This window comes from Girardinichthys multiradiatus, chromosome 6 (genome assembly GCF_021462225.1).
Source record: "Girardinichthys multiradiatus isolate DD_20200921_A chromosome 6, DD_fGirMul_XY1, whole genome shotgun sequence".
NCBI classification, from domain to species: Eukaryota; Metazoa; Chordata; class Actinopteri; order Cyprinodontiformes; family Goodeidae; genus Girardinichthys; species Girardinichthys multiradiatus.
Genome location: NC_061799.1, coordinates 23,758,405 through 23,784,631, shown reverse-complemented (window position 1 = coordinate 23,784,631; position 26,227 = coordinate 23,758,405). Strand labels below are relative to the sequence as shown.

Genomic DNA, 26,227 nt, shown 5'->3' with positions numbered 1-26,227 from the left:
GAATTTTTGATTTTTGGCCATTTTTTGAAAAATATAAATAATAACACAAAAACTTTTGTTTCACTATGTTTACTCATTTTAAATCATGATGACAACAGAAACTACCTAAATGACCTTGATCAAAAGTTTACATACCCTGGTGATTGTGGCCTAATTACACACACACAAGTTGACACCAATGGTTCTGAATGACTACTAAAGGTAAGTATCCACACCTGTGATCTGTTTGCTTGTAATCAGTGTGTGTGCATAAAAGGTCAATATGTTTCTGGGCTTTACAAAGAAAAACCCACAAATAACTTCAGCTGAAATTCAGGACTCTCTGACGAAAAGTGATGTGGCCATTTTCAAGATGCACAATAAGGAGGCACTTGAAGAAAAGTGGGCTGCATGGTTGAGTTGCCAGAAGAAATCTGTTACTACACAAATGCCACAAAGCGTCCCGCTTACAATATGCAAGACTGCACAAAGACAATGGAATCACTCATTTGGAGTGATGAGATGAAAATTTAACTTTTTGGTCACAACCATCAACGTTACATTTGAAGAGGAGTCAACAAGGCCTATGATAAAAGGCACACTATTCATACTCTGAAACATGGAGGTGGATCGCTGATGTTTTGGGGACGTGTGAGCTACAAAGGCACTGGAAACTTGGTCAAAATTGATGGCAGGATGAATGCAGCATGTTTTCAGAAAATACTGGAGGACAATTTACACTAATCAGCCTGGTAGCTGGCCAAGGAACATATTTAAATGTTTCAACATGACAACGATCCAAAACACAAGGCCAAGTCGACCTGTCATTAGCTACAGCAGAGCAAATTGAAGGTTCTGTTGTGGCCATGTCAGTCTCCTGAACTCAATATCTATGAGACACTTTGTTGAGATCTCAAACAACTAGTTCATGCAAGACAGCCCAGAAATTTGCAAGAACTGGAAGCTTTTTGCACAGAAGAATGGACATCTTTACCATCAGAGATAATAAAGAGCATCATCCACAACTATCTCAAAAGACTCCAAGATGTCATTGATGTTGAAGGGGTATGTAAACTTTTGATCAGGGTTATTTGGGTAGTTTCTGTTTTCATTGTGATTTAAAAAGAGTAAACACAGTTGTTTGACAAGAAATTGCTTCACACAGTACTAACCATGAGGGAAAAATCAATCATATTCACTGAAAAATGGCCAAAATGTTTTTTTTTTAAATCCACCAGGGTATGTAAACTTATGAGCACAATGAATATGAAAATCATATTAAGACACGATGTTTGCTGCCTTGAGTTCAAATGTTACAGTTGAAACCAGATATTTATATAGACTGTATAAAAAGAAATATATTTTTTCTCATTGTTTGAAATTAATTTAGAATAAATGTTTACAGTTTCATGTCAGTTAGGATTACCAAAATTATACTATATATTTTTAGAGCGTCTTTTATTACTTTCTTCAAGGTCAGTTTCCATGCTTTCAGATTTTTAACTTGATCAATATGGGAAAGCCCAGGTGATGATGTCATGGCTTTGTAAGCTTCTTACAAGTTAATTAACAACAAATGAAAGTAAAGGTGTAAAAACCTCAAATATTTGTGACTAACAAGAAATCAGCCAATTTATCTGGAAGAGAACTGGGGACCTCCACAAGTTTGGTTCATCCTTGGATACAATTTCCAGATGTGTGAAGACTCCACATTCATCTGTTCAAACAGCGCAGATTTAACTTCAGACTGGGAGAGAGAAAAAGGTCAGACCAAAAATATAAACCACTGGATTTCAAACGTCAATTTTAGTCCTTAACTGTTCAGAGTTTAAACAAAGCTGATTTTGAAAGTATGAACACAGTTTAAGGGGATAAAACGTTGTTTTCCTAAAATCTTATGTAACGTCAACAATGGGAATGTTTGACGAGAAGTGATTTGTGCAGCTATGTTTAGGTACTTATAGTTGCCTTTGGCAAAAACACAGTGTGTGCTCATATTTTATTAGCCGTACTGACAAGGGCAGAGAAACAGTAAGAACTTAACAGGAAAAAAACACACAAACGCGGTTATTCACAAGAAGATGTTAGCCGAAGTCCTTGCATGCAGAGATAAAAGTAAGAAGTATGTCTTTAAAAATAAGAAAAAAACTGTTAACTACAGTTGCAAGTTCTTAGAAATGTATCATATTCCTGTTGATCATTGATTGAATGTCCTGTTTCCAGGTAAAAGCTCTTTGGGAGCCACCCTGTTGGTGGCCTAACACTATTTATGTCTGTCAGACTGTTACTTTTATTAGAGAGAATAAACTGATGAAATGGGAAGAAATTGTGTCTTTATGATAGGATGGACGATATGACAATATTACTACCAGGATTACTATCAGATCTGTAGAATACAAAAATAATGACGATACAAACTTTCTGACAACATGAAGCAGGCTAAAAGATCTCGAAAATCACGACAAGATGCCCCAAACTAAAGATATTACAGAACAGATGAGAAACAAATTCACTAACATTTATTTGTTTGAAAAGGGTTACAAAGCCATTTATTAGGTTTTGGAACTTTAGTGAACCACAGTAAGCTATCATCCTCAAATGGAGAAATATTAAAGAGTTGTTAACCTTCCAAGAAGTGGCGTCAACCAAAATTTCTCAAAGTATCAACGATTCATCCAGAAGCTCACAGAAAAAAATACTAAACATCATTTGATGACATAAAACTCAAGCACACTTGGGATATGCAACAGGGCATCCAAAGCACCTCTGCAAGTCCACCTCTGAATGGCTAAAAAACGAAAACAAAATGAAGGATTTAAATTAAATCTGATTGAGATATATAGAGGGCCAAAACTTCATCAGAGTGACGTAAATGAATAATAGTGCAAACGCTTGATAGTAGTTGTTTTTAAACAAGCATGGCAAAACTTGTGTTAGTGTTAGAATTTGGGCATTTTAAAATGGGCCACTAGGGGTACTAGGTAAAATAACAAACTTATAAAGTTGGTCCGACTAGAGCCCACTGGTGGCCATTGATATACTAAAAACCACAAGGATTGGGGGTAGCGCTCTCTGTCAGACTGATTATAACCATAGGAAAATAGAAGGGGTCGTGCAGGTAGCAGAAATGGAGGGTGTGTTTGCACTTCAACCATAACTGAGCCGGTTTAGGCTGTGCGAATGTGTGAAAAGGTGTGAAAGAGAAGCCAAAGTCCTAGAAAAACATTCATAAAGTCTGAATAACAGTTAATAAAGACAGCTTTAAAAGATTCCCAGAAAATCTTGCAGCTTCCAGAAATAAGAGATGGTTTGAAACTTTTACACAGGCAGTTATTAAAATTGGGTAAGGCTAAAGCAAGAGCAAGTACCCAAGGTCATAATATGAAATCTAAATCATGATGCATTATAGAGAGACAATGAGCTACAGTCTGCAGCGGAGCCCACTGCCAGAGTGATGGAAAAAAAAGTAAAGTCAGAAAGTCGGTCTCTTACTGCTGTATTTGTAAGGATATACAGTAAGTGTAAAAAACGGAGATATCAGTCAGAAATATCAGTCCAGATTAGAGCTTTTCGGAAAAAAGATTAAGCAGTAAGGTGACCATGGTGCTGAAATAGCCTATCGGCCATTGTGGTGCTGGATCATCAGCGGTTGGCTGTTTAATGATAAATCCATGGCAATGTCCATGGCGATGAAATAGCGCAAATTGTGCTGCACAACTCATCCTAATCCACACTCTCTCTTTGCCCTTCTGTCTCCATTTCCAATTATTAATGCTACTAATTGATCAGCTGTGTCATACAGGGTGTCACTGCACAGTGTCTAATGTTGGATTTGTACGTACATAACATCTGGCTGTTTACAAAGCAAATTGAGTCTCTTTGTTGATCTATGATTCTATTTCATATTTTGATGGTTCGAAGTGTTTGGCTTTTTATTTTTGAAGCTAAAGCTGTTCAATCAGGCCCTTTTTGGCAGCGACCAAATACAGCACAGATCCAGATCAGATCCGTAATATGACTTGTTAACCAATGAAATCGCCAAAAGCTATAAGGGCCCACTACAAGTCCCCGCCCCCTCTGCAATGTGACTCTGGCTCTGCGTCTGGCTACAGCAGTTTGCAGGTACTTGCTTTGATGAAAAGCACTAAAGGTTCCTAACAAAAGAACAGTCATGCACTCCATGAGTGTTGTTTTTTAGCTCTGAGCCAAAACAACAACTTTCAGCTTTATTTCTACAGTCCTGGTCGACAGTCCTCCAACACAGAAACCAGAGCCTATATCGGTTTAGCTCTCTTATATGAAGAGCCAAGTCAGCATCTAAAGGTCTGCCTGTTTGCCCTTTAAGTAATTGTGAATGTCATAAGTATACAGATAAAATAATCTGATGAGAAAGTGTCCTTTGCAGAGAATCCTATTTTATGTGGCTCAGGAGGAACACCACCCTTTTGCCTGCTGAAAGGTTGGTTGCTCACTTGTCGCCTCCTCCGCAGGGTCAAAGTGTTCTAAGACACTGAGCAGCAAAAGTGCTGCATGGCGCTCTCTGCAGGAAAAGCCAGAACAAAAGCAAGGTTAAATGAGAGTCAATATTGGATTCACAAATGTATTATAATACATGTATAATACATGTTCTACTTGAACATATTTATTTGGTACCTGGAATAATGCTCTTTTTACTGCACATGTAATAGTGGTATGTTCAAAACACCATGCTTTAAAAGCCGACACCAAATACATAATACCTGAGTACTTCCATATATCAGTCACATAAATGCAACAGATGTAGGGTAATAAAATGCACATCATTAGAGGAAGAATCCACTATCAGATCTTTACACTCTTTGGGTCCTGTATCGCAACAGTCAGAAATGAGACAAACAGTGCACATCACATAATCACAGAGGTGGGGTTCATCCTGGATAGATCCCTAGTTTATTACAGGGTCACATCGAGGCACACAGGACAACCATGCATGTGCACACACACTCCTAAGGGAAATTTAAAGAGACCATTTAGCCTTGGAAAACTCAGCACAGAAAGACCCGGCCTGGATTCAATCCTGGGAACCTCTTGTTGCAAAGCAGCAGTGACACAAAGCCCCCAAAAAGCTGCAAAGTTTTACTTTTGTACATTCTTATACCTGGTGGTTCTTATATTTTCTTTTCTTTAAATCTTTTACTGTATACTATACAAGCCAAAGATATACCTTGTTTAGTCCCAGCAACCTGGTATTATTTATTAAAACACATCCATTCCTCTATTTTACAACAAACATTTTGCATTAACTCGTTTTACTAAGTCTTGCTTTCATATTCTTTTGCAGAGGTTGTTTGCAATACCCTGCGGAATAATGCAAAGGCAACCTTGAAAAAGTTATTGACTTAGGATCTCTCAGTACACTTTTCTGCCTTACTTCTGGCATCAAAGGTGTGTAAATCAACCAAAAGGTTTGGCCTTCATCAAAGAGTCCGGCTTTTAGACCTGTTTCTGAACAGGTGGATCTCTTTTTATCTTTGGTCTACAGCGCGTTGCATCATGTTTTTGCCAAAAATCATTTTGGATACTGACTTGTCTGACCAAAAGTCAATATTTCAACTCTGTGATAGAACAGTGTAGAAAGTTGTCTCAGGTAGGTCAGTATTCTCCAAATATTACCTTATTTGTTTTATTATATCAGCTATTATTCTTTGATGGTTCTTTGGAGTTGTCAGTGCAGGCTTACACCCTCAGCCAACTTCTTAAGAATAAGTGTGTGATTGTTTAATAATATATTGCACTGATAAGAGGAAATAAAACTACTTTCATACTTTTTAAACTTTTCAGAAGTGTTGAAACTTTCTGAATTTCCTGCCACCACCAGGGGACTCAGGGTGTTGTGCAGTGTTTTGCATGTAGGGTGAAAAATATTTTTGTTTTCAACTGACAAGCACACTTTCTCCTTTTACATGTTTGCTGTGTCCACAACATGGCTTCGACAAGCTTTAAGAAGTATTTTATGGCTTTCTTTAAACAATAACTTTCTTCTTGCCACTTTGCCATAAGTTCCAAATTTGTAGATTGCATAACTAGTATTTTTCCTCTCAACAGATTCCTCCACCTGAGCTGTGGGTCTCTGTAGCTCCTCCAGAGTTACCATATGGCTCTTGGCTGCTTCTCTGATTAATGTTTTACTTCCTAGCCTGTCTCTTTAGGTGGGTGACTATGTCTTGTTAGGTTTGCTGTTGTGGTACCCGTTTTCAGATCAGATCATGGACTGAACATTCTCTATACGATGTTTGGTCACTAATGCTCGTTACAGGACTCTACTTACTCATTATGTGACATCAGAAGGTAACTGGCTCCATTTGATTTTATTTAGGGATATTAGAGTAAAGGGCACTCAATACAAAAACATTCCACAATTTATTGCTTATTTGTAAAAAATGAAAATTCAAAGAAATGCAAAAACAATTTTTTATCATTGCAATGATCATATTTGAGCTATAATTGAGCTCCGTGCAGCAGCTAGACAGCGCCATTTGGATTTGATGTACATGATATAGAACTAAATGAGTACAAGCCGACAAACCTTTTATTTTAAGTCAGGTTTGAGTTGCTTATTTCATTCAAAACATTGTTGGTTTGATGTAATTCACAAAAATACCTCATGGTGAGGTCTCTCCACAACACCGTTGCCATGGTTATTTGGACACGTGATCAGCATTTATGGGCGGCGACCGGGAGGTTCAGCCGCCACGTGCAGCTGCGCCCAATTCACCCAAATTGAGATGTATGAAGGCTACACACAGTTTTGTACACCTGAATTTTTTTGTGCAACGCACGTTTCGGACTTTCTCCCTACCGCAAACCTTTAGTATGAAAGCTGTGCACTCTTTAGTACATGAGGCCCCTGGACTGTTGGTGGAAAATACTCTTAAGTTCCTCTCTTTTTCTCTTAAAAAAATTCTTGAAATGTTATTTTATATGACAGTTTGTCTCCTTGATTACCTTGCCTGGTCTACCACAACCAGTGCTTTCTTGGTTATTGTAAAATTAAATCAGTTTTCCTCTCTTTCCAGACCAAACCATGTTTTTGACAGCATTTTATTTGCTCCTTACACCCTGTCTTTGCACCTGTGTTCTTACTCAGTAAAAGGAGAATATTTTCATAATTTAGGGCTGCATTCATGTGAAGTGTTGTATTGTGAGAGACAAACTGACAGATGTAGCTACAGAAGTTGATCATATGGGAGGTAAACTGGTTACAGATAACAGCTCATTTAACCCACATAGTCCCACCTGCTGCTTCCCCAGTGGGGCTTGCTCCAGATGTCCCATGACTGTTTTTACACAGGCCCATTTAAGAAACAGGCTCTGGTTGTACTTCTAGCAGGAGTTTTGATTCTTGATTGTGTGTCTGTACTGTAGAATGTGGCTCAGTAAAAATGTGTTTGCTCAAAAGAAAAAACAAAAGAAAAAAAAATTAATATGCCTTTTCCAAGGTTGAGATGATTATTTGTATTTTAGTTCTCAACCAACACAGACTTCTGCAGAACACTATATTGCTTGTGATCTGCAGAAACTGAAAGATGTAGGTCATTTAATTTTGGAAATAGACAGCTTTGGGGATTATTTTTGATGAAGTGAAAATGGCCTCTAAACTGTGGTTATTTATGGTTTGCATTTGAGAACTATAACAAATATTTTTCTAGCTTTTCTGCCGTTAGCTAGCATCAATTATATACAGTATTTTATGAGCAGAGATGACATCCCACCCTGTGTGTGTATAGACGCAGTAAACAGGGTTTTACTAATATTTCAAGAAAAAATAATCATAAAGTGTAGCATCATATAGTAGCAATCAGGGCAGTTAGCGCAGCACTAAAACACCAGCCTCAGTGTATATATCTAGAGAAAATAGAATCTTATCTTAACTCTAAGATTTTAAAGAACACTGTCAACCTTTCTAAATATGGCATGCACCATGACAGAGAAGTTGAAGGCTCAAAGGAATTAAACAGAGCAACTTTGTTGTTCTTCATTCAGCGTTCCTGTTATCTGTTGAAAATCTTCCTCTCTCTCATTGCCTCGCAGCCAGAATAACCTGCAGACATGTCTCACAATGCCATGATAAATTGTTCTTTTTAAACAGCTACCTAAATCTCTGTGCTTCCTCTGGCCTAAATTTTATACAAGACACTGATGTAGTGTTCTGAGTCTTTTTTTTAATGTTTTTTCAGCACTAGTGGCCTTTATTTTTCTTAATTTGGACAGGAAGCAGACAGGAAAGGGGTGGAGAGAGGGGGAAGACATGCAGCAAAGGTTGCCTGGGCCGGGAGTCGAGCTGCATCGAGGACTGTAGCCTCTGAACATTGGTTGTGCGTTTTACCTCCACTGCCGTGCCCTCTGAGTCTTTTTTTTAAACAGCAACAATGGCTACAGCAAACAGTGTTTTCATCAGCATTTTGTGGTGCGAAAGCTATTGAATTTTTCTGTTTTCTAATGGCTCATCTTTGGTCAGGGTATTATCGTCCAGTCAAGCTAATATCATCCGATTGTGGTCACCAGACAACTTACTGTGTAGTCTCCTCTAAAACCCACAAATGACTAATGGGTTTCATATCAAAATATGAATTTTAAATAAAAGTTCCTCCTTGCAGCCTTTACTTTTTAGGTATTTACTGTTGCACAACATAAAAGATAATTACAAGTCTTATTTTGGTTGCATCAAACCTGCAACGCAATAATGTAATCACAATTTTGCGTGGCCGTTTTTCAGTGATTGATATTTAGTTACTGTGACTTTCACTACATTTTATATGCACAAACCTTTCCATTTTATTTAATTTTTAGGCCTGATCATGGGGAGTATAAATGATAAAAATCAAGAGTTTTTCAGCATGTCTAGGGGGGTTCAAACTTTGCCCTGTCCCTAAAATGTTTTCTGTATATTTTACTTGGAAATACAAAATTACACCAAAGTTGGTATGACTGATCCATTTTGGGATCTCAGTGACACTGTGTGGTCATACGCTTACATCATCAAAGCTACACCCCCTGAGAACGGTTTAACACTTTTTTACTTAGAAAGGTCCCTGTCTGACCCCCTTGACCTAATCCACTTGGATTTCAGCCAGAAGACAGATGACAAGTTGGTCTCACTTAGTTTCAAACATAGACATTTTTTGCTGGAGGGTGTGGCTGTGGCGGCGTGGCGAAGTCCAGTGTCATGCCGTGGAAATATGTTTGGCTCTAAATTCAACATTTCAACTGATCTGCAGCAAATTCAATATGATCTATCTTAATCCCGCCCCTATAAGGCATTCAGTTAAAGATTTTGTGGGCATGGCCTAATTCCTTCACAGCACCCCCAAGAAACATTAAAACAATCAGTCCTCAGCCATTCTTTGTCCAAGGCTTATGAAATTTGGTAACCATATGTAAAGACTCAGGACATACAAAAAACTCTCTTGGAGCCATGGTCCAAACCCCACAGGAAAGTGGCCATTTTGGATCAAAGCAGCAATTATGTCTCTTTTACACACTTCATATTTGAACAAAGCTCTCCTACAGCGATTTGCTCCAAACTGGATATGAATGGTCTTGTCAACCTACAAACAGCCCAGTGTGATTAGTCTTTTTCTGCATCAAAGGATGTGGCTGTGGCTAAGCCTCAAAATCTCGCTTCTGGGTATAAAGGACGAAGGTTTAATAACTTCCACACACACGGTTGGAGCTGTACCAAAGTTCTGTGCGTCATCACAGACCAGTGCTTAGCGCATTGCATTCACAGGGACATTTGCTGACATCACTTTAGAAGTTTCAATCTTTGCCTGAAAACAAATAATTTCATGAAATTTTGAAAATACTACAGGAAGTCTTTATTGATGCTTCCTCACCAAGCAGGAAGTAACTATCAAGAACGTTTTGCCCAAATTTGAAGACTTCTTGCTGGAGCAGAACTCAGCCTGACTGAAGGTAATGTCAAGGCTTGCTCAAAGTACTGCCTAGTGGCGACATGGGGAATCAAGCCACCGTCGCACCAGAGGCACAAAGGTAGTGATGCGGGACGCCTGCGATCTTGACACAAGTGGACCTATGCTGCTTGCAGCTTTAATTTTGGTCTTAGAACTCAAAATTCATTAAAATGGATCAGAAAAAACTGTCCTCTTCTGATTTGACAATGTGGTTTGGGTTGGTAAAAGCAAACACTTGTGTGGTGGATGTATCTAATTTTCTTAAATTGGTAGTTTCACAAAAGATGTGCTACTGTATATTGGACATTTGACAGATCTGAATTAAAGTTAAACAGCTTAATTGCTCATTTCATTCTTGTTAAATCCCATATATTTTATAGCTAGTGTTTTGCCATTTTCTCAGGTTAAAAAAACAACAAAAAAACATCCACATGACTTTAGAAATTAGTTCAAAATTTTTTGATGCTAAAGGTTGAGGGTTGCTTTTTTTGCAGCTTGGCAGATAAGATTTGCCAAGGCTTAGAGTTTTATTTAGAGTATATAAAAAAAACTTGAACATGAATTCCAGTTTCCCCAAATCCCTCTAGTACTGTTCACAGGCTTGAGCATGACTAGATAACACTTTGCTCAATTAGTGTGGTTACTTTGTGCCTCCTTTAAGCGACTTCTAAATTTAAACTGATCTATCCCATATTCACAAAAACTCCTAAGACTGAAAGTAGCTTCTTGTGACATCATTCTAAGAAAAATCTTAAAATGTCTCAAATTCAAAGATTTTTCTTAGAATTCGTGATTAACTTTCTTAGAAAAGTTATTTACAAAGCACCTTAGGCCTTAAGAGAGCTCCCAATGTGAGGAAATGTTAATAGTGAGGAAGACTTTTAGGGAGCTTAAGAGTGTCTTAAGCGGGCAAGATGGCAGAAAGACAAAGAGAAAGGAGAGATAGTCTCCAAATACTGAACAACAGTGTTAATATAAGATTAAACTCATCTCCGATCTGCTCCGGAATGCCTGTTTGCACTGTGATCCCAGGACCAAATCTACTTCTGAACACTATTCTCCACCACCTGTGCCAACAGCAGGCTCTGCCAGTTTGGTTTTCTCCACCTTTTCTGTGTTTTGGTCATTTTACCAAACTAAACCCCATTCTACAAGAAGGCAATGACCATAAAATGCTGAATTCTAATAATATGAAAATAGGAAATAGATTCAGTATGAAAACAACCAGCATGGTGAGTAAACATAAGCAAATCAAAATAACCAGCATGTTAATAAGCTACAAACATTTTGATGTTGACAATTTAATCTAAGTTTTATCTTACACATTTCTGAATCCAGTCTAAATTCTGTTGGTTAATTTCTCTCCATTGATTACTAGGAGTGCATTTTTATTTTGTTTCCTTTAACACCCAATCACAGTTCCTAGAGGACAGTGTTACACCTAGCAACGAGTCAAACACACCTAAGATAATTTGTCATCTCCTCTCTGGAGCAAACAGTCACTCTTAAGCTAGGGCTCTTTAGCAGGACTTTTTAGGCCATGATAGCTCTGTGGGCATACAGGCCCTGCAGTTTAAAAATGTAGTTTTAACCAGTTGTAAGACATTTTTCCTCAGATATGCTTTTCCACTCAGGAGCTGTCAGTTTTTACACCTTACAGCAGACTCCAACAAGGTTGCTGTGTACTTTGAGACACTGCAGCTGTCTGAGATGCATTACTGCCATTTGCTTCAATGCCTTCCAGAGCTGGGTTAGAAGGGGAAGATCAGTATCATTAATAGTACAGTCCTCACCTAGACTGAACCTATATGGCCGCTTTGCCCCCAACACGCCATGTTCATGCAAGCAGAGAGTGTTATGCTGGAGGAGTCGTGATGGCAATGTTAATGATACAGGGGAAACAAAGGAGGAGGAGCACCGCAGTAAAGCAGGAGGGTTGCTACATAAGATTAAAACGAGCAGTTTAACAGTATGTGGGTGGAATGAGAACTTTGCCATCATGCTTATGCCATATGAAAGTCTGTCAAGTCCCTAGATTCCCTATTAGATTGCACATGCTGCTTGGTTAGTGGAAATAGATACAAAAGGTTATGTTTGAAAGACTGGTCTGACATTCAATAGTACTGATTCACCATGTTCCATTTTTCTGTTCATATCTAGAGGGAGAAACATGCATTTCCTGTTTCAGGGGTGCATTAGCCACAACAGGCAGCAACTGATGTTCTACAGCATTAAACTGAAGGTTAACCTTTTGTTGCTCATCTTCCACCAAGTTAAAGAATCTACTTGACCAAAGCTTAAGTTGATGGGGCTCTGGTCTAGTTATCCCAGTGCTGTCACCCACAGCAACTGAACCTTGGGATTTCTCTGCATGAAGGGGGCAGGGCATTCAATACCAGTTCACCACTTTATCAAGTCACAAAAGAGAAAAAAAAAAAAAAACAAAAAAACACATGACCTTTAGCCAGCTTTATTAAAAAGAAGAAAAAAAAAAAAGGCTTTTATGGCATCAAGTGGATAATGGTTTCCGATAAGATGAAGTGGCCTCACACAGGATCACTTCACCACTTGAAACCAGGACTCTCTGGCTTGAGGGGACCTTCTCCACTGCTGCTCTTCCTGTAACAAAAAGTAGACTATCACATTAAAGAAACTCATTTTAAAACCATACTGGTTGCAGCTTCCGAAGCTTTGGTGTCACTAAATTTATAACTTTATGAAAAGAGCAAGCCATGTTTGACTTGTTAACCAGTCTTTGCACTGGTTTGGAGGACGGACAACTCTCTACAAATGCGGACAGTTCATGGTTTAACCAGTAAACTTAGCAGATACAGGTCCTTCTCAAAATATTAGCATATTGTGATAAAGTTCATTATTTTCCATAATGTAATGATGAAAATTTAACATTCATATATTTTAGATTCATTGCACACTAACTGAAATATTTCAGGTCTTTTATTGTCTTAATACGGATGATTGTGGCATACAGCTCATGAAAACCCAAAATTCCTATCTCACAAAATTAGCATATTTCATCCGACCAATAAAAGAAAAGTGTTTTTAATACAAAAAACGTCAACCTTCAAATAATCATGTACAGTTATGCACTCAATACTTGGTCGGGAATCCTTTTGCAGAAATGACTTCTTCAATGCGACGTGGCATGGAGGCAATCAGCCTGTGGCACTGCTGAGGTCTTATGGAGGCCCAGGATGCTTCGATAGCGGCCTTTAGCTCATCCAGAGTGTTGGGTCTTGAGTCTCTTAACGTTCTCTTCATAATATCCCACAGATTCTCTATGGGGTTCAGGTCAGGAGAGTTGACAGGCCAATTGAGCACAGTGATACCATGGTCAGTAAACCATTTACCAGTGGTTTTGGCACTGTGAGCAGGTGCCAGGTCGTGCTGAAAAATGAAATCTTCATCTCCATAAAGCTTTTCAGCAGATGGAAGCATGAAGTGCTCCAAAATCTCCTGATAGCTAGCTGCATTGACCCTGCCCTTGATAAAACAGTGGACCAACACCAGCAGCTGACACGGCACCCCAGACCATCACTGACTGTGGGTACTTGACACGGGACTTCTGGCATTTTGGCATTTCCTTCTCCCCAGTCTTCCTCCAGACTCTGGTACCTTGATTTCCGAATGACATGCAGAATTTGCCTTCATCCGAAAAAAGTACTTTGGACCACTGAGCAACAGTCCAGTGCTGCTTCTCTGTAGCCCAGGTCAGGCGCTTCTGCCGCTGTTTCTGGTTCAAAAGTGGCTTGACCTGGGGAATGCGGCACCTGTAGCCCATTTCCTGCACACGCCTGTGCACGGTGGCTCTGGATGTTTCTACTTCCGCAGGTCCCCCAAGGTCTGGAATCGGCCCTTCTCCACAATCTTCCTCAGGGTCCGGTCACCTCTTCTCGTTGTGCAGCGTTTTCTGCCACACCTTTTCCTTCCCACAGACTTCCCACTGAGGTGCCTTGATACAGCACTCTGGGAACAGACTATTCGTTCAGAAATTTCTTTCTGTGTCTTACCCTCTTGCTTGAGGGTGTCAATAGTAGCCTTCTGGACAGCAGTCAGGTTGGCAGTCTTATCCATGATTGGGGTTTTGAGTGATGTACCAGGCTGGGAGTTTTAAAGGCCTCAGGAATCTTTTGCAGGTGTTTAGAGTTAACTCGTTGATTCAGATGATTAGGTTCATAGCTCGTTTAGAGACCCTTTTAATGATGTGCTAATTTTGTGAGAAGGACCTGTAGGTACATTTAAGATCATAGCTCAAAATGATACATTATTACTTCTGGATTATTGAGTACTACCAGGTTTGAGTTTTGAGGCCATAATTATACAAAATCCGTATATTAACCCAAGTGCCTATGTCACTTGGGCTGCCAGTAGTCAAAGTTCAAAGTATACTCACGTTGCCTGTGGCATTGTTGCTCACAAGAGTCTGTGCTGGTTGGATAGCACACAGTTGTTGCACAGTGGATGAACACCTGTAAGTAGAGAGCACAAAAGTCAACCTTTTAAAAGCAGCTATGGTCATTTTATTTAAATATGCAAAAAGACACATGTACCATATCTTTCTTAGGAGTATAGGTATCTGAAGCCACAAAGGTGAACATCTTGCTGATGAAACGTTTGTAGTGAGTGGGATATTCAAGCCCAGTAGAGCCATCCAAATGAATCACTGTGGTCTGGTATCTGTCATCACGGTAGGGACATCTGCATACAAAGAAGGCATACTTGGTGTGTGCGCACGCAAGTAAAGTGAGACCAATAATGAGAGCACATTTCCATACCCATCAACCAGAAGGTCCCACTGTGGCACACTTTGAGGGTTTGGGGTTGAAGTGGCCCAGCAGTGTTCCAGGTTCAGAATAATGTTTGGGTCAGATCTCCCCAGAAGACGGACCTCAACATAAACAGGTTCCCTCAGAACCTTAGTGATTGGGTAGTCAGATGAGCTGTAGAAGGAGCTGTATGCTGCCACCTCTGCAATCATACCAGTTTGGTTAGGTTTGCCAATTTGGCATTACACAGTCAGTTTAATGCCACATACCATCAACACAGCCTTTGGAAAGACACTGGCCATTGCCCAGTCTGAGCTCCACCCTGAGAGGTCCTGCAGCAGCAACAGACATTGGTGGAGGAACAGCATTCACCTCCATGACCAGAGCCTCCACAGTTGTGCCAGAGTACCGACACTGGAACAATAATCTGCAGCAAGAGAAGACCAGGTTCCAGCTAAATGTCAGCATCTTGGGAGTTGCTTAAAGAACTTGACATGCACTCCTTGGGACAGGACTAATGCAAAACATTGAAGTGGTGAACAAGGTTAGCCTATGTTTGCTAAACCTAGGCTGTCAATTTCATCACAACTGTTTACGGTTGATCATAGTTAAATGCTTTGGTACACTTAATGAAAGTTATGCAATAGGAAGGCCACTAGTGTACATTATGAATGCCCTGTTATGGTTTACATAAACCCAGGCTTTGGTTAGAACATTCCTTTAAGCAGCAGCCATTACAGAATTGCATCTTTAGTTTTGCCAACACTTTGATCCCAGACATGGCACCATCTTAGAGATTTTCCTTGGCCCAATTTTTCCAGCAGCATTCTGTATGGTTTGAATGAGACTCAAGGCTGGTTTACATCAAAATACAAGGAATTAGTTTTCCAGACACAAAGTTATACAAGCATTGACATCCTTCAAGGTCATTACAATTACAAAAAATTCTTAAAAGTTGAGACAGAGCAATGCAAGATTAGTTTTTTTTGTTTTGTTTTTATGTTTTATTTTTGTTTTTTTTTATTTTAAGTAGAAACATAGCCAGAATAATTAAGGCCAGCTGCTGTATTGTTCCCAAATACAATACATTCCATTTTGTCCTCATTGAAATATCCAAGATGCAGACAGTCAAAGCAGTTTCCTTCATCCCTGTAAGAATTTACTGGCAAATATTTGAATGTTATCAGCATAGCAGTGACTGGACACGTGTTCGGCAATGATGCATCCAAGTGGTAGCATGTAAAGAAAAGAAAAAGAAAAAAAAGGAGGGGGCCAAGGATGAAGCCTTGTGAAACACCACAAGAAAGAGGGCCACTGGAAGACAAGTCACAAATTAGAGAAAGAGGTCTCTATTAAGTATGAGGCCAATCATTAAAGTGCCATACTTCAGTTTCAAACAATACTTAAAATGTGGCAGGACAGAGTGATCCACTGCATCACTCAGAAGTAGGAGACAAGCAAATATGGGCTTTAGCGTTAGGTCAGTTAAGTGACTTGTTTGCACATTACTGTCACCTACTGGCCTCAAGTGTGTTATTGCACACAGAGTGCTTTTAACAGTTTTAACTTACTCAAAATGGCTGTCCCTGGTGATTGACCCTTTGGGTCCAATTCCCACCTCATATGAAGACGCCATGTGGTTCTCATAGACCACAAAACCCTCCTCATTCTGCCAAAATGAAAACATGAAGTTAGTCACAAGCCAAAGTAGTCAGGAGTGTTGATCTAGTTCCAGTTTAACATTGTTGCTGCAGCTGGCAACAATATTCCACTAATAAGGGTATTCCTCATCAATATAATTTGATGTTTACATATTTTGATTACTTAATTTTAAGTGGTGCATAAAAAAAATTTTAATAGTTTACTGTAAGTGTAGTTCCACATGCTGTCACAGGGAACTGAAAGATGGCAAAGGCAGATGTGCCATCAACAGGTCCACAGAGATCATCATTTGGTTCAAGCAAGCTGATTGAGTTTACATCTAGGGGTGGCACAGTGGCCTCTCTGGCCACAACCACCACAAACTGCCCGTCCTTGGTACACTGTACAGTTACTGGGTACAAAGCAAAATACATGAGTCCATTCATTTTAAGCCAACAAGTGCTGAAATGTTACAAAAAAACAAATACTATTCAAGTAAGTTGTTAAAGCATGCATACCAGCTTTCCCATAGTAGCACTGGCGCCCATCAAAACAGCAGTTAATGCCTTGACACTGGTCAACAGTGATATCTGGAGTCCCACAATAGATCTTCTCAGCCTCTTCCAGGTCACATTTATCAAAAGGAGATGCAGGTGGAGGGACCTTCGACTGCTGCTGAAGCTTCTGAAAGGGAGGCGGAAGCTGGTTTTCCTGCTGAAGTGGCAGCACCTTCCAGTAGTTCTTGGCAGAAACACCACAAATCAACACAACACCAAACAGCCACTTGAAAAGCTCCATTCTGGTGTTAGTAATTACATTCTAACCAAAACTGCGGATGTAGCACACATTGTTTCTGTCACAGCTTTTATGCACAGCTGATTGTGGAGCAGCTTTGCTTGGAGCCCCTCCTCTCATCAGGAGTCAAGTGTGTGACAAGCCTACAGGGTTAATCAGCTGGGAAGTGACAGGTGGATCTTATTGTCTGGAAACTCATTTCGTGACTGATGAGTTAAAGCTCTGTGGATTTTCTTTTTGTCTTTAGGGGTGAGTGTAGCAATTAGACTTTGTGTTAAGGGAATTTTTCTGCCACTGTATTAAGAGCTGGAAATGCTTCAATACAATAAATAAATACTGTGTTTAAAGAAGATGTATATATCAGCATGTAAAGAAAATCTAAATACTATAACTATAATAAATACAGATTGAATTATTTAAATATGCCCATTTTTTTTAATACACAGATAATTTCTTGTCAGAGAATTTCATATTTTCTATGCTACAGTCCACCAAGACTAATTTAAACCATCACTTTGGCTCATCATACAGACCTGACATCAGATTGATTAACCCGAACAGCAACTTAACGGGCTGGTCATCTTGTCTACAGCATTGTTAGACCCACCCACTGACTTTCATGGATTAAGACTGACAGATACAATAAATCTATTTGCAACACAGAAATGTGAAATAAATAAAAATAAAACCTAAATAATTATACATGCTTTTGAAATAAATTGAATAAAGATTTTACAGAATTATTTTCATATTAATTTCGATGTAGACATTGATATGCCCATTTATTATTATTATCATTATCATTATTATTATTATTATTATTATTATTATTAAATGCATGTATTTCCTATTTTACATCAATCACCATTTACAGTTATCACTAACCAGATCCAATAATCCTGGACTGGAATACCTGCTTACAGCTTCAAGATGTTGGTCGACTTTATGCAACACAGATGTGAAGCAGTTTTCTGAAACAGTGCTTATAAAGCTAAATTTTTATCCAATGAATTACAGGATAACTAACTATTCAAGTATTTTTCCGATTATAAAGTAGTTTGCGGATACTGCTACAGCCTATCATTACCTTTTCTTCACTGATAACAAAACTTGATACAGTTTTCATCATGTATTCATTCAGAATACAATGCACATTGTTCCCATTGCATTTGTGAGTTTTGAAGTAAAAAGACTATTACAAAAGTTTTAGCTTTTCTCACTTTTTCAAGTTTACTGGTACTATTTTAAACAAAACATACATATTTATTTAACAACTTGCTTATGTTTTTTAGTTGAGTAACTTTGTCTCTCCATACTATTTAGCCTCAGTTTGGGCTTACATTTCAGTGTTTATATAAGCCTGCTGTCCTACCGTGAGATGTCAATTTAAAAACAAATACCCTGCTGAGTCATTTTGCCTCCTACCTCTATTACCTGCACTAAGGTGTTTTTTTTTTCTGCCTTATGTATAAGCAGATGTATGGGCGGTACACCCAGGAGCTGGGTGTGTATGCCAAGGAAGAGGCAGCCCGCCTGCGGGATGGAGGGGTGCGGGACGGCGGTGGTCTGAGGAGGAACAAAAGCGTTCGAAGCCGCACTGTAGACCTGCTGGACTACGAGAAAGATCCCTGTGCAAAGTGTCAGCGTAAGTAATGATCGTTCATTAAACCCCAAGCCTAAAAAAAATTACTTAAAAAAAACCCCCCAGACCTCACATAAAAACTGTGCCAGTGTGGAAGCCCCTCCTGAAGGTCAGACCAGCACAGTGCTGGTTGTGTGGTGTGTGTGCAACAACCTATTGTGGCAGATTGCAGCACTCTGGTAGATGTGCAAGCAGTGTGAAAACACTCACACCTTGAAGTTACAGCGGAGCAGTTACCTGACACCAGGGAGCAGGAGAGGATGTGAGCAAGATTAAAAGTGACTGATCTGAGCAAGAACCTGCAGCTAGCAAGAACTGCCTCAGTGTGTGCACCCTCTGCTGGCTGCCAGTGGCCTGCAGTGTGTTTGTTAGTCCGTGTGTGTGTGTGTAGGGAGATGTTTGCTTTACTTTGTGTTATTGTGTGGATTGTGTGAGTTGAACTCTGATCTGAGCTGTCAGAATATTTTTATGTCTCGTGTTCCCAGCTGAAAGAAATTAAGGGAGTGGCAATGCCAAAGAGCTCCAATTCAGACAGATGGATTCAACAGTAATGGAATGACAAGCAGCGGGAGGGTCTGTAACAAAGATGCTGTTTTTCAAAAAATACCCTATAGAGTTTAGTTCTTTATGCTGTCGGCTCCAAGATAGGAACTCTCCTTATCTGCGTCATCTTAGGCTGTAAATCTCAAGGTTGGCCACAATAAACCCCAGTTTACCATCTGAGTGAATGTATTTGTAGGTAAGTTGTGTGGCAGTATTTACAGTTGACCTGATAATGTATAATAAACATGTACTGTTTATTATATATTTAACATACATGTAATGTATAATAAATCTGAGAAAAAACAGTTCAGCCCAGCTTTTAATTATTGACATATTTGGACAGTTTATGGATGAATTATATTTACAGTTTACCTTGCTGAAGATATTACTAAAACTGATTGTCAAGTGCAAAGGATGCTTTCTCTATTATGCACTTCTGCTTCTCCACAGTTACTTCTTGACAACAAAAAATATTCTATATGTGTGAAGAATCTAAAATATCAGAGTCCTTGGGGACTTGCCAGGCTACAGCCACTGCATACTAAAATAAAAAGTGCATAGACTTTCTCTGCAGTGTTCCTGTCTATTTGGAAAAGTCTTTTTTGGATCTATTTTGAGATACGTGCAGCAAAGAACAACACAGAAAACAATGTAAAAAGGTGCTTTCTACAGCACTTTGTAACCTTTGTTTTGATATTTAATCCATGTAAAAAGTAGTAGCATTTGGATTAAAAGCCAACCGACCAACCAAGTAACATTATGTGATAAAATTTGTTGACGATATTTGCTAGTTAATCTACCTTTTACAACCTTTGCTTAACTTAGTTTTATTTTTTGACTCATTTATACATTTGAATTTGTTTAAAGTATTGCACAGTTGTTCACACTGTTGACTTCTAGCAAGAAGGTCTTATGTTCAAATCCTGGTCTTGGCCCTTTCTGTATGAAGAATGAATGTTCTCCTTGTGCATGGATGGGTTCTGTGACTTCATGTTCTGTTTTTGCATTTTTATCCAAATATTCACGTTTTACACCATGCAAAACATACATGGTAGATTTTTTTTTTTACTGTAATTTCCCCTTCAGGTGTGTGTGACTGTGTGGATGTGTCCGGATGGTTGTGCTTGCGTGCTTGTGTGTCTCTATGTTACTGGTCACCTGTCCAGGGTGTACCCCACCTCTTCCTTGTTCCCTGGAGATAGACACTTGCCTTAAATTTTGCATTTTGATGCATTTAGTGATTTATGGGAATTCTGCCTATTGTCGATCGAACACAATCAAAGAAAACTTGGCAGATTCTGGTCACTGGATGTTTGAAAAGCGCAGAACATCATTTTTGATACCCTCTTCTCTGCTATCAAATCACTGTATATTACTTCAAGAAACCTGAAGTATGTCTCCCCCTGTCCACACATGAGAAGATGTACACATGGTTGTCAAAAATAACTTTATAGGTGAAAAAATATTAAACATAATTTTCCGTCTTTACTCAAAAAATAGCTATAATATGACTGTTTGTTGAAGCGTGTTGATAGCAATAGAAATACTGTTAACTGTTAACCTGGTGATGCTTTAAATTATACAAAGCTCTTAGTTTTAATACATTTTACAGTTTTAGATTCTGTTCTGTAAAGGTTCCCATTTAATGACAACTGCTATACAGTTGTCATGAAATGGGAAATTAGTATTTTTTGCTATTTCTGCTGTATGTTTGGATATTTAAAGCCATAAGGGGTAAGGGAATCTGCTCATGCTGCTTTATTTAATGAACTGTGGTTTTTGAAAATCTGGCCATGTCTTTGACGTTTCCCTCTTGGACAATTCCTGTCCAGTCCTCAACTAAAGGCAAGTAAAAATTGTTTTCTGTTTGAACTTAGTGAGGTTACTAAAACTTGTTCAAGCAGATAAAAAGGTAGGCCTATTTATGAATAAGCCAGCTTTACTGTTCTCTAGGATCAATTTCTCCTTCTATCCTCAGTGATTTTAAAGGTCTGATTAAACTGTGATTGATTGCAGCATGGGTGGAAACTGTGCTATATCAGTACAACCTTTCTCGGTCTCTGTAAAGGAGACCTCTTAAAACATTCACTCCCGGATCAGCGGCCAGTGGTTTGTATGCGCTCTCTGTCTGCAGTGTGCGGCCATAGATCAAGTGGTGTTTTATTTTTAAATCCATCTTCAGAGATGCTGCCCAGCCTAATGCACGCAAAGCGGCTTCCTTCAGGTTTAGTGGAAGTGGGCGTTTCAGTGTTCTCCTCTCATGCATCTGTGTGGGAGCGTCATCCCTGTGGGTGATGGACTTCAAGTGTGCGAGCCTCGTTTCAGATCAGTGGCTGCTGCACTAGCAGCTTCTGAACAAGGCAGCCTACACTCACAGCTAAAGGCTCCGGTGCCTGTCAGAGTGGAGAGTTAAAACCATGTACCTCCATGAATTTATTTTGACTCACAAAGGGAATTTTTAGAGATATTTATGGCTGGTGTGACTCACACCTTAAGTTTTTGTGTGTATATAGGTGTATTATGTTTCACAGTACATTCAGCACCTTTACTTATGGGAAAAGGCTGTAGGAATGAAAAATAAAAGCTGTATTTTCAGCTTTATTCTTAGTTATGCCAACGTTGGTATCTGTTGATATGGTGCAGGGCCAGGAGAGAGAGATGAACATTATTGTCTGGCTCTGGAGGTGATCTTTATTAGGGGTAGAAGACATCTGTGAATGCCATGAGTCTGCGGATGTGAGAGCGAGCCAAGATGAACACGGAAGCATGAGGCTTTGCAGGAGCCAGACAGTGTTTATGTGAACAACTATTCTTATGAGGAGTACAGAAAGGATTTTTAGTAAAGTGAGGACATTTTGCCAATTTCTTTTGTTTTCTTACAGTTTTAATCCCTGTTTATACATTAAGGTGAAATTTGAGTAGTAATAAATTCAGTAATAACATAGTTATTATGTTACTATGTTAATGTAAGTGTTTGAAAGGACTAATCACTTTTGGAAATTTCTCCAGCTCTTTTAAAAAGAGAATGTTTAACTTTGAACATGACAGCAGATTACAGTCACAATGGGCTATCTTTAAAAAATATTTTTATTTTGTACCCATTAGGTTGGTGTCTTGTCTTTGTATGTATGCTGCTTATGAGTTTTGTAGTATGCATGTTTGCTCTGCATGAATGTGCATTCTCACCTGGCAGCTGTCCATTCAGCAGGTGGCCGGACTGCTGGGCAACTTGGCTTGTCAAACACACAGTTGTGTCTTTTTTCCCTCAGAGATTTAATAACCGCTTGTGTTCTGATTCCTGCACCAAAAGGGAGCTGCATTGCTATTTTTACATGTCCGTTGGACACTTTTGGTTTTCCGAAAGGCTGTTTTAAAAGGACTTGGTGCAGTAAAAACACATATATTGACATGCTCGAAGTCCTTTAGGGAATCAGAATGTATTTTCAAACATACAAAAGCAGAGGTGACATTTTGTTGTTAAGTACATCCCCAAACCTTAAAGGGATTTTATGCGGCAAGCCAGCACAACTGTGCACAACTGTGGAGTGGAAGAAAAAGGTATACATTCTTTGTATAACTAAATATTTGTAAAGTGTGTTGTGCAATGTTATTTTTAAAAAAGCTCCAGCTCGGTTAAATAAGATGAAGAGTTTCTACGAACAGTTTTAAAATCTTGCAACAGATTCAAAATGAAATCGAGGTCTGGACTTTGAGTCAGCCATTCTAACACATGAAGATGTTGTTAGTAGGTTGTGCTGAAGTTCAGGTAGGATGGAGGGCATCATGAGCATCAACATGTGAACCTCTGCCCCAATATCAAGTCTTTTGCAGTCTCTTCCAGGATTTCCCTGTACCTAGCTCCATCCAGCTTTCCATCAACTCTGATCAACTTTCCTGTTCCTGCTGAAGAAAAGTCTCCCCACAGCCTGATGTTGCCACCACCATGTTTACAATGGGAATGATGTTTTCAACATAATGTAAAATGTCTTGCCTCTTTTCTATGAAGGACATATTTGTGGAGTGCACATCTAAAAGTAATCCTGGTGACAGAGCTGTGGTTCTCTGCAGCTCCTCCAGAATTAACAAGGGCCTCTTGACTGCTTCTCTGATTGATGCTTTTCTTGCCTGGCCTGCCTGTTTAGGTGGAACACCATGTCTTGGTAGGTTTGCATTGATGTGTTATTTGGTCCTAATATTGGTGTTTACTAATGTGCTCTAATAAACCTCTGAGGCCTTCACAGAAAAGCTGGATTTAAACTCAAATTAAATTAATCACAGGTAGACTCTATTTACTAATTTAAGGTGGTTGGTTGCACTGGTTTGCAGTTAGAGGTATTAGAGTGAAAGGGGGTAAATATAAATCTTTTAATATTTAAAAACAAATTGAACATTGTATCATGTTACCTCCAATTCCCGATTAGGTGCTAGATTTTTCTGTCACAAAAAACTCAAATAAAATACATAGAAGTTTTCTGGTTGTAACATAACATGTTAAAAAGAGGTTTTAATACTTTTACAATGCACTTTATATATGACTACAGCAAATTAGAATAATGTAACATGTTATCCACCTATTACATTTTAGTCCAATTTTTCTCTTTAAACATTTTAAAAGAATGTTTCAGAACTAATTAAAGTTGTATGAAGTCATAAATCTATAGAACTTTATAAAGGTCTTGAGACTTCTTTCTATTTTTCTTCCAATAAGTAAGGTTTTCCTCTAATGTTTTAAAGTAACCGAACGTTGTAAACAAAGTCTGCAAGGCTCATGAAGGACATTCAAAGGTTTTTGTTTCATTTTCGTTTTTTTTTTTTTTTTTCAATCCTGATCATTTTGTAGAGGAAAATTATTTTTGCTTTTTAACCCAGTTTAACTGTTTTATGCCGTAGTGCTTGGAAAGGATTTTCTGTTGTGAATTTAGGTTTTGGAATTCAATTAAATAAACTGGACTGAAAATTGCCATATGCCATTCTGACATAAAAAGGCTTCTAAACAAACAATACAAGACGAACCAGTCTTGAATGTTTAGATCAGAGTTATTCAACAATTGTTTTGGGAAAGACAAAATTTGTTCCTCCTTTCAAACTGTAAAATTACTAAAAAACACACACACTGACTGTGAAAAAATTGTATTTTAGCGCTAATTGGGTGATTCTAAAAGAGGTTTAAAGCCGAAGTGCCTCTGCTAGGTTGCCTTCTGCAAAGGTGGATCTGAAAAGGTTTTGGAAGAATTTACTGGTGCCTCTTTTCACCCATTTCCCTTGAATCAGATAATAATTGTTGTCTGAGTGCCAAGAAGAAGTCCAATAGATTTACTTTCACAAGTGGAGCAACATTTAAAGCTGCTTGATATTTATAAAACGCGCACTTGTGTATACAAGGTTTCTTCATAAAAATATGCAATAACGTGTGTGAGGAGCCACAGACCTGGGACAGATACGGAGGAGGTCCGAGCCATATACATCCAAAGATCCCCTAGAGCACAGGAACCCCAGGAGAACCCTCGCCGGACTACCCCAACCCCCCCAGAGAAGAGCAGGGGAGAATCCTAGGGGAACCACCCAGCAGCCACAGTACAGAAGCCCCGAGGAGCTGCAGCGACGAGCCCACAGGCCCCGCCAGCAGCCGTCTACGCCCGAGCAGATCCAGCCATGGACCCAGAGACCTGAGACCCTGGGACATATCACTCCCCAAGCAGAGGCCCGGCAGAGCCCAGTGGTCCAGGCCACAGCAAGCAGCCACCGGAAGTGAGCTGTCATACACCAAAGTACCCAGCTCCGGACACCGAGAACCACAAGTACACTGGCGGGCAGAGACACCAACCACCGGCAGGTAGTTTGGCGGGGAGGAAATAGGCCCTGCATTCCCAACTTGAATCTGATAGAGAATCAGTGGAGGGAACTAAAGATTAGGGTGATGGAAAGGAGGCCTTCCAACCTCAAAGACTTTGAACTCTTCACTAAAGATACGGTAATCAAAATACCAGTGGCTAACATGCAAAAACCTGGTTGGCAATAATAATAAGTGTTTCATTGCTGTAATGCTGTTCCACTGGTTGTTGAGAGGGGTATAAATGCGTTTGTAAATTACATTTTTTAGTAAAATGTAATTAAATACAGATTATTTTTTCCCAAAATTGGCATTCCCTTTTCATTGATTTATTATCTTTTAAGATATGCGTGTCTCGTTTCCTTACAGAAACAAACTTCTTGTTAGAATAAAAATACAGTAGTTAAATCTTAATCTGCCAGGGTTATAGTTAAATTTAACCTAAACTCTTTGTGTTACTTTGATTAACTATAAATATCCACTTTTATTTTATCAGTAGCTCATGGTAATGTTCTCATAACTCTAGCTGACATGTACTGTATCTCTAGTTTTTTATGTGTAACAGAATTGTTCCTAGGGAAGTTAAATAATTCAGATTGATTTATTGATACAGCAGCATGATTCAATAACCTCGACTATAGCTCATGTAAATGTAAATATTATTTTTTCTCTGGCTATAACTACAATATTTTCTTCAAAATATCCATTTTATAACTTTTTCATCGGTCTTATCCACACCTGTTTTTAGTACCGTTTTATGTGTTTAATTTCCTCATTTTCCTCATTTTCTATTTAGCAAAAGTTAAACAGGGCATTTCAACAAAAGACAGAAGTTGACAGTAACTCGACTGAAGCAGTTTTAGGAAATATGGATCTTTCTGTGTATTAGTGGCACATTTTTTTCTTCTCTAGGGATGACCACATCTATGAATGTTCTGGATACTGAAGTGAATATCGGGCTTTGGCTGTGTTTAACAGACCAGAGGGAGGAAATTAGTCCAGTGATTCTTCTTTTAGTTGACCTAGCTCAGATTTATAGATTGTATTGTAATAACGCTTA

The 26,227-nt window shown here is 39.0% G+C and overlaps 2 protein-coding genes across 9 annotated transcripts in view; one reads left to right on the top strand and one right to left on the bottom strand.

The window, feature by feature from the left end:
• Nucleotides 1-26,227, top strand: part of clcn2a (chloride channel, voltage-sensitive 2a) — an 85,948-nt gene that overhangs the window by 20,512 nt on the left and 39,209 nt on the right. For 6 of the 8 annotated variants that reach the window (XM_047368110.1, XM_047368108.1, XM_047368105.1 and 3 more), the window contains exon 2: nt 18,626-18,797. In XM_047368110.1, coding sequence (XP_047224066.1) covers nt 18,629-18,797 — 169 coding nt within the window. In that variant the 5' untranslated portion in view covers nt 18,626-18,628. The remainder of the gene's footprint in view (nt 1-18,625; nt 18,798-26,227) is intronic. The other 2 variants (XM_047368109.1, XM_047368104.1) reach the window with 1 other exon arrangement.
• On the bottom strand, nt 12,387-17,272 carry LOC124869889 (zona pellucida sperm-binding protein 4-like). Its single transcript, XM_047368112.1, has 8 exons — nt 16,876-17,272; nt 16,582-16,769; nt 16,288-16,385; nt 14,986-15,143; nt 14,726-14,918; nt 14,501-14,648; nt 14,344-14,419; nt 12,387-12,551 (listed from the first exon to the last, which is right to left on the bottom strand). The coding sequence occupies exons 1-8, from the start codon at nt 17,153-17,155 to the stop codon at nt 12,442-12,444; spliced, it is 1,251 nt and encodes a 416-aa protein (XP_047224068.1). The 5' UTR covers nt 17,156-17,272; the 3' UTR covers nt 12,387-12,441.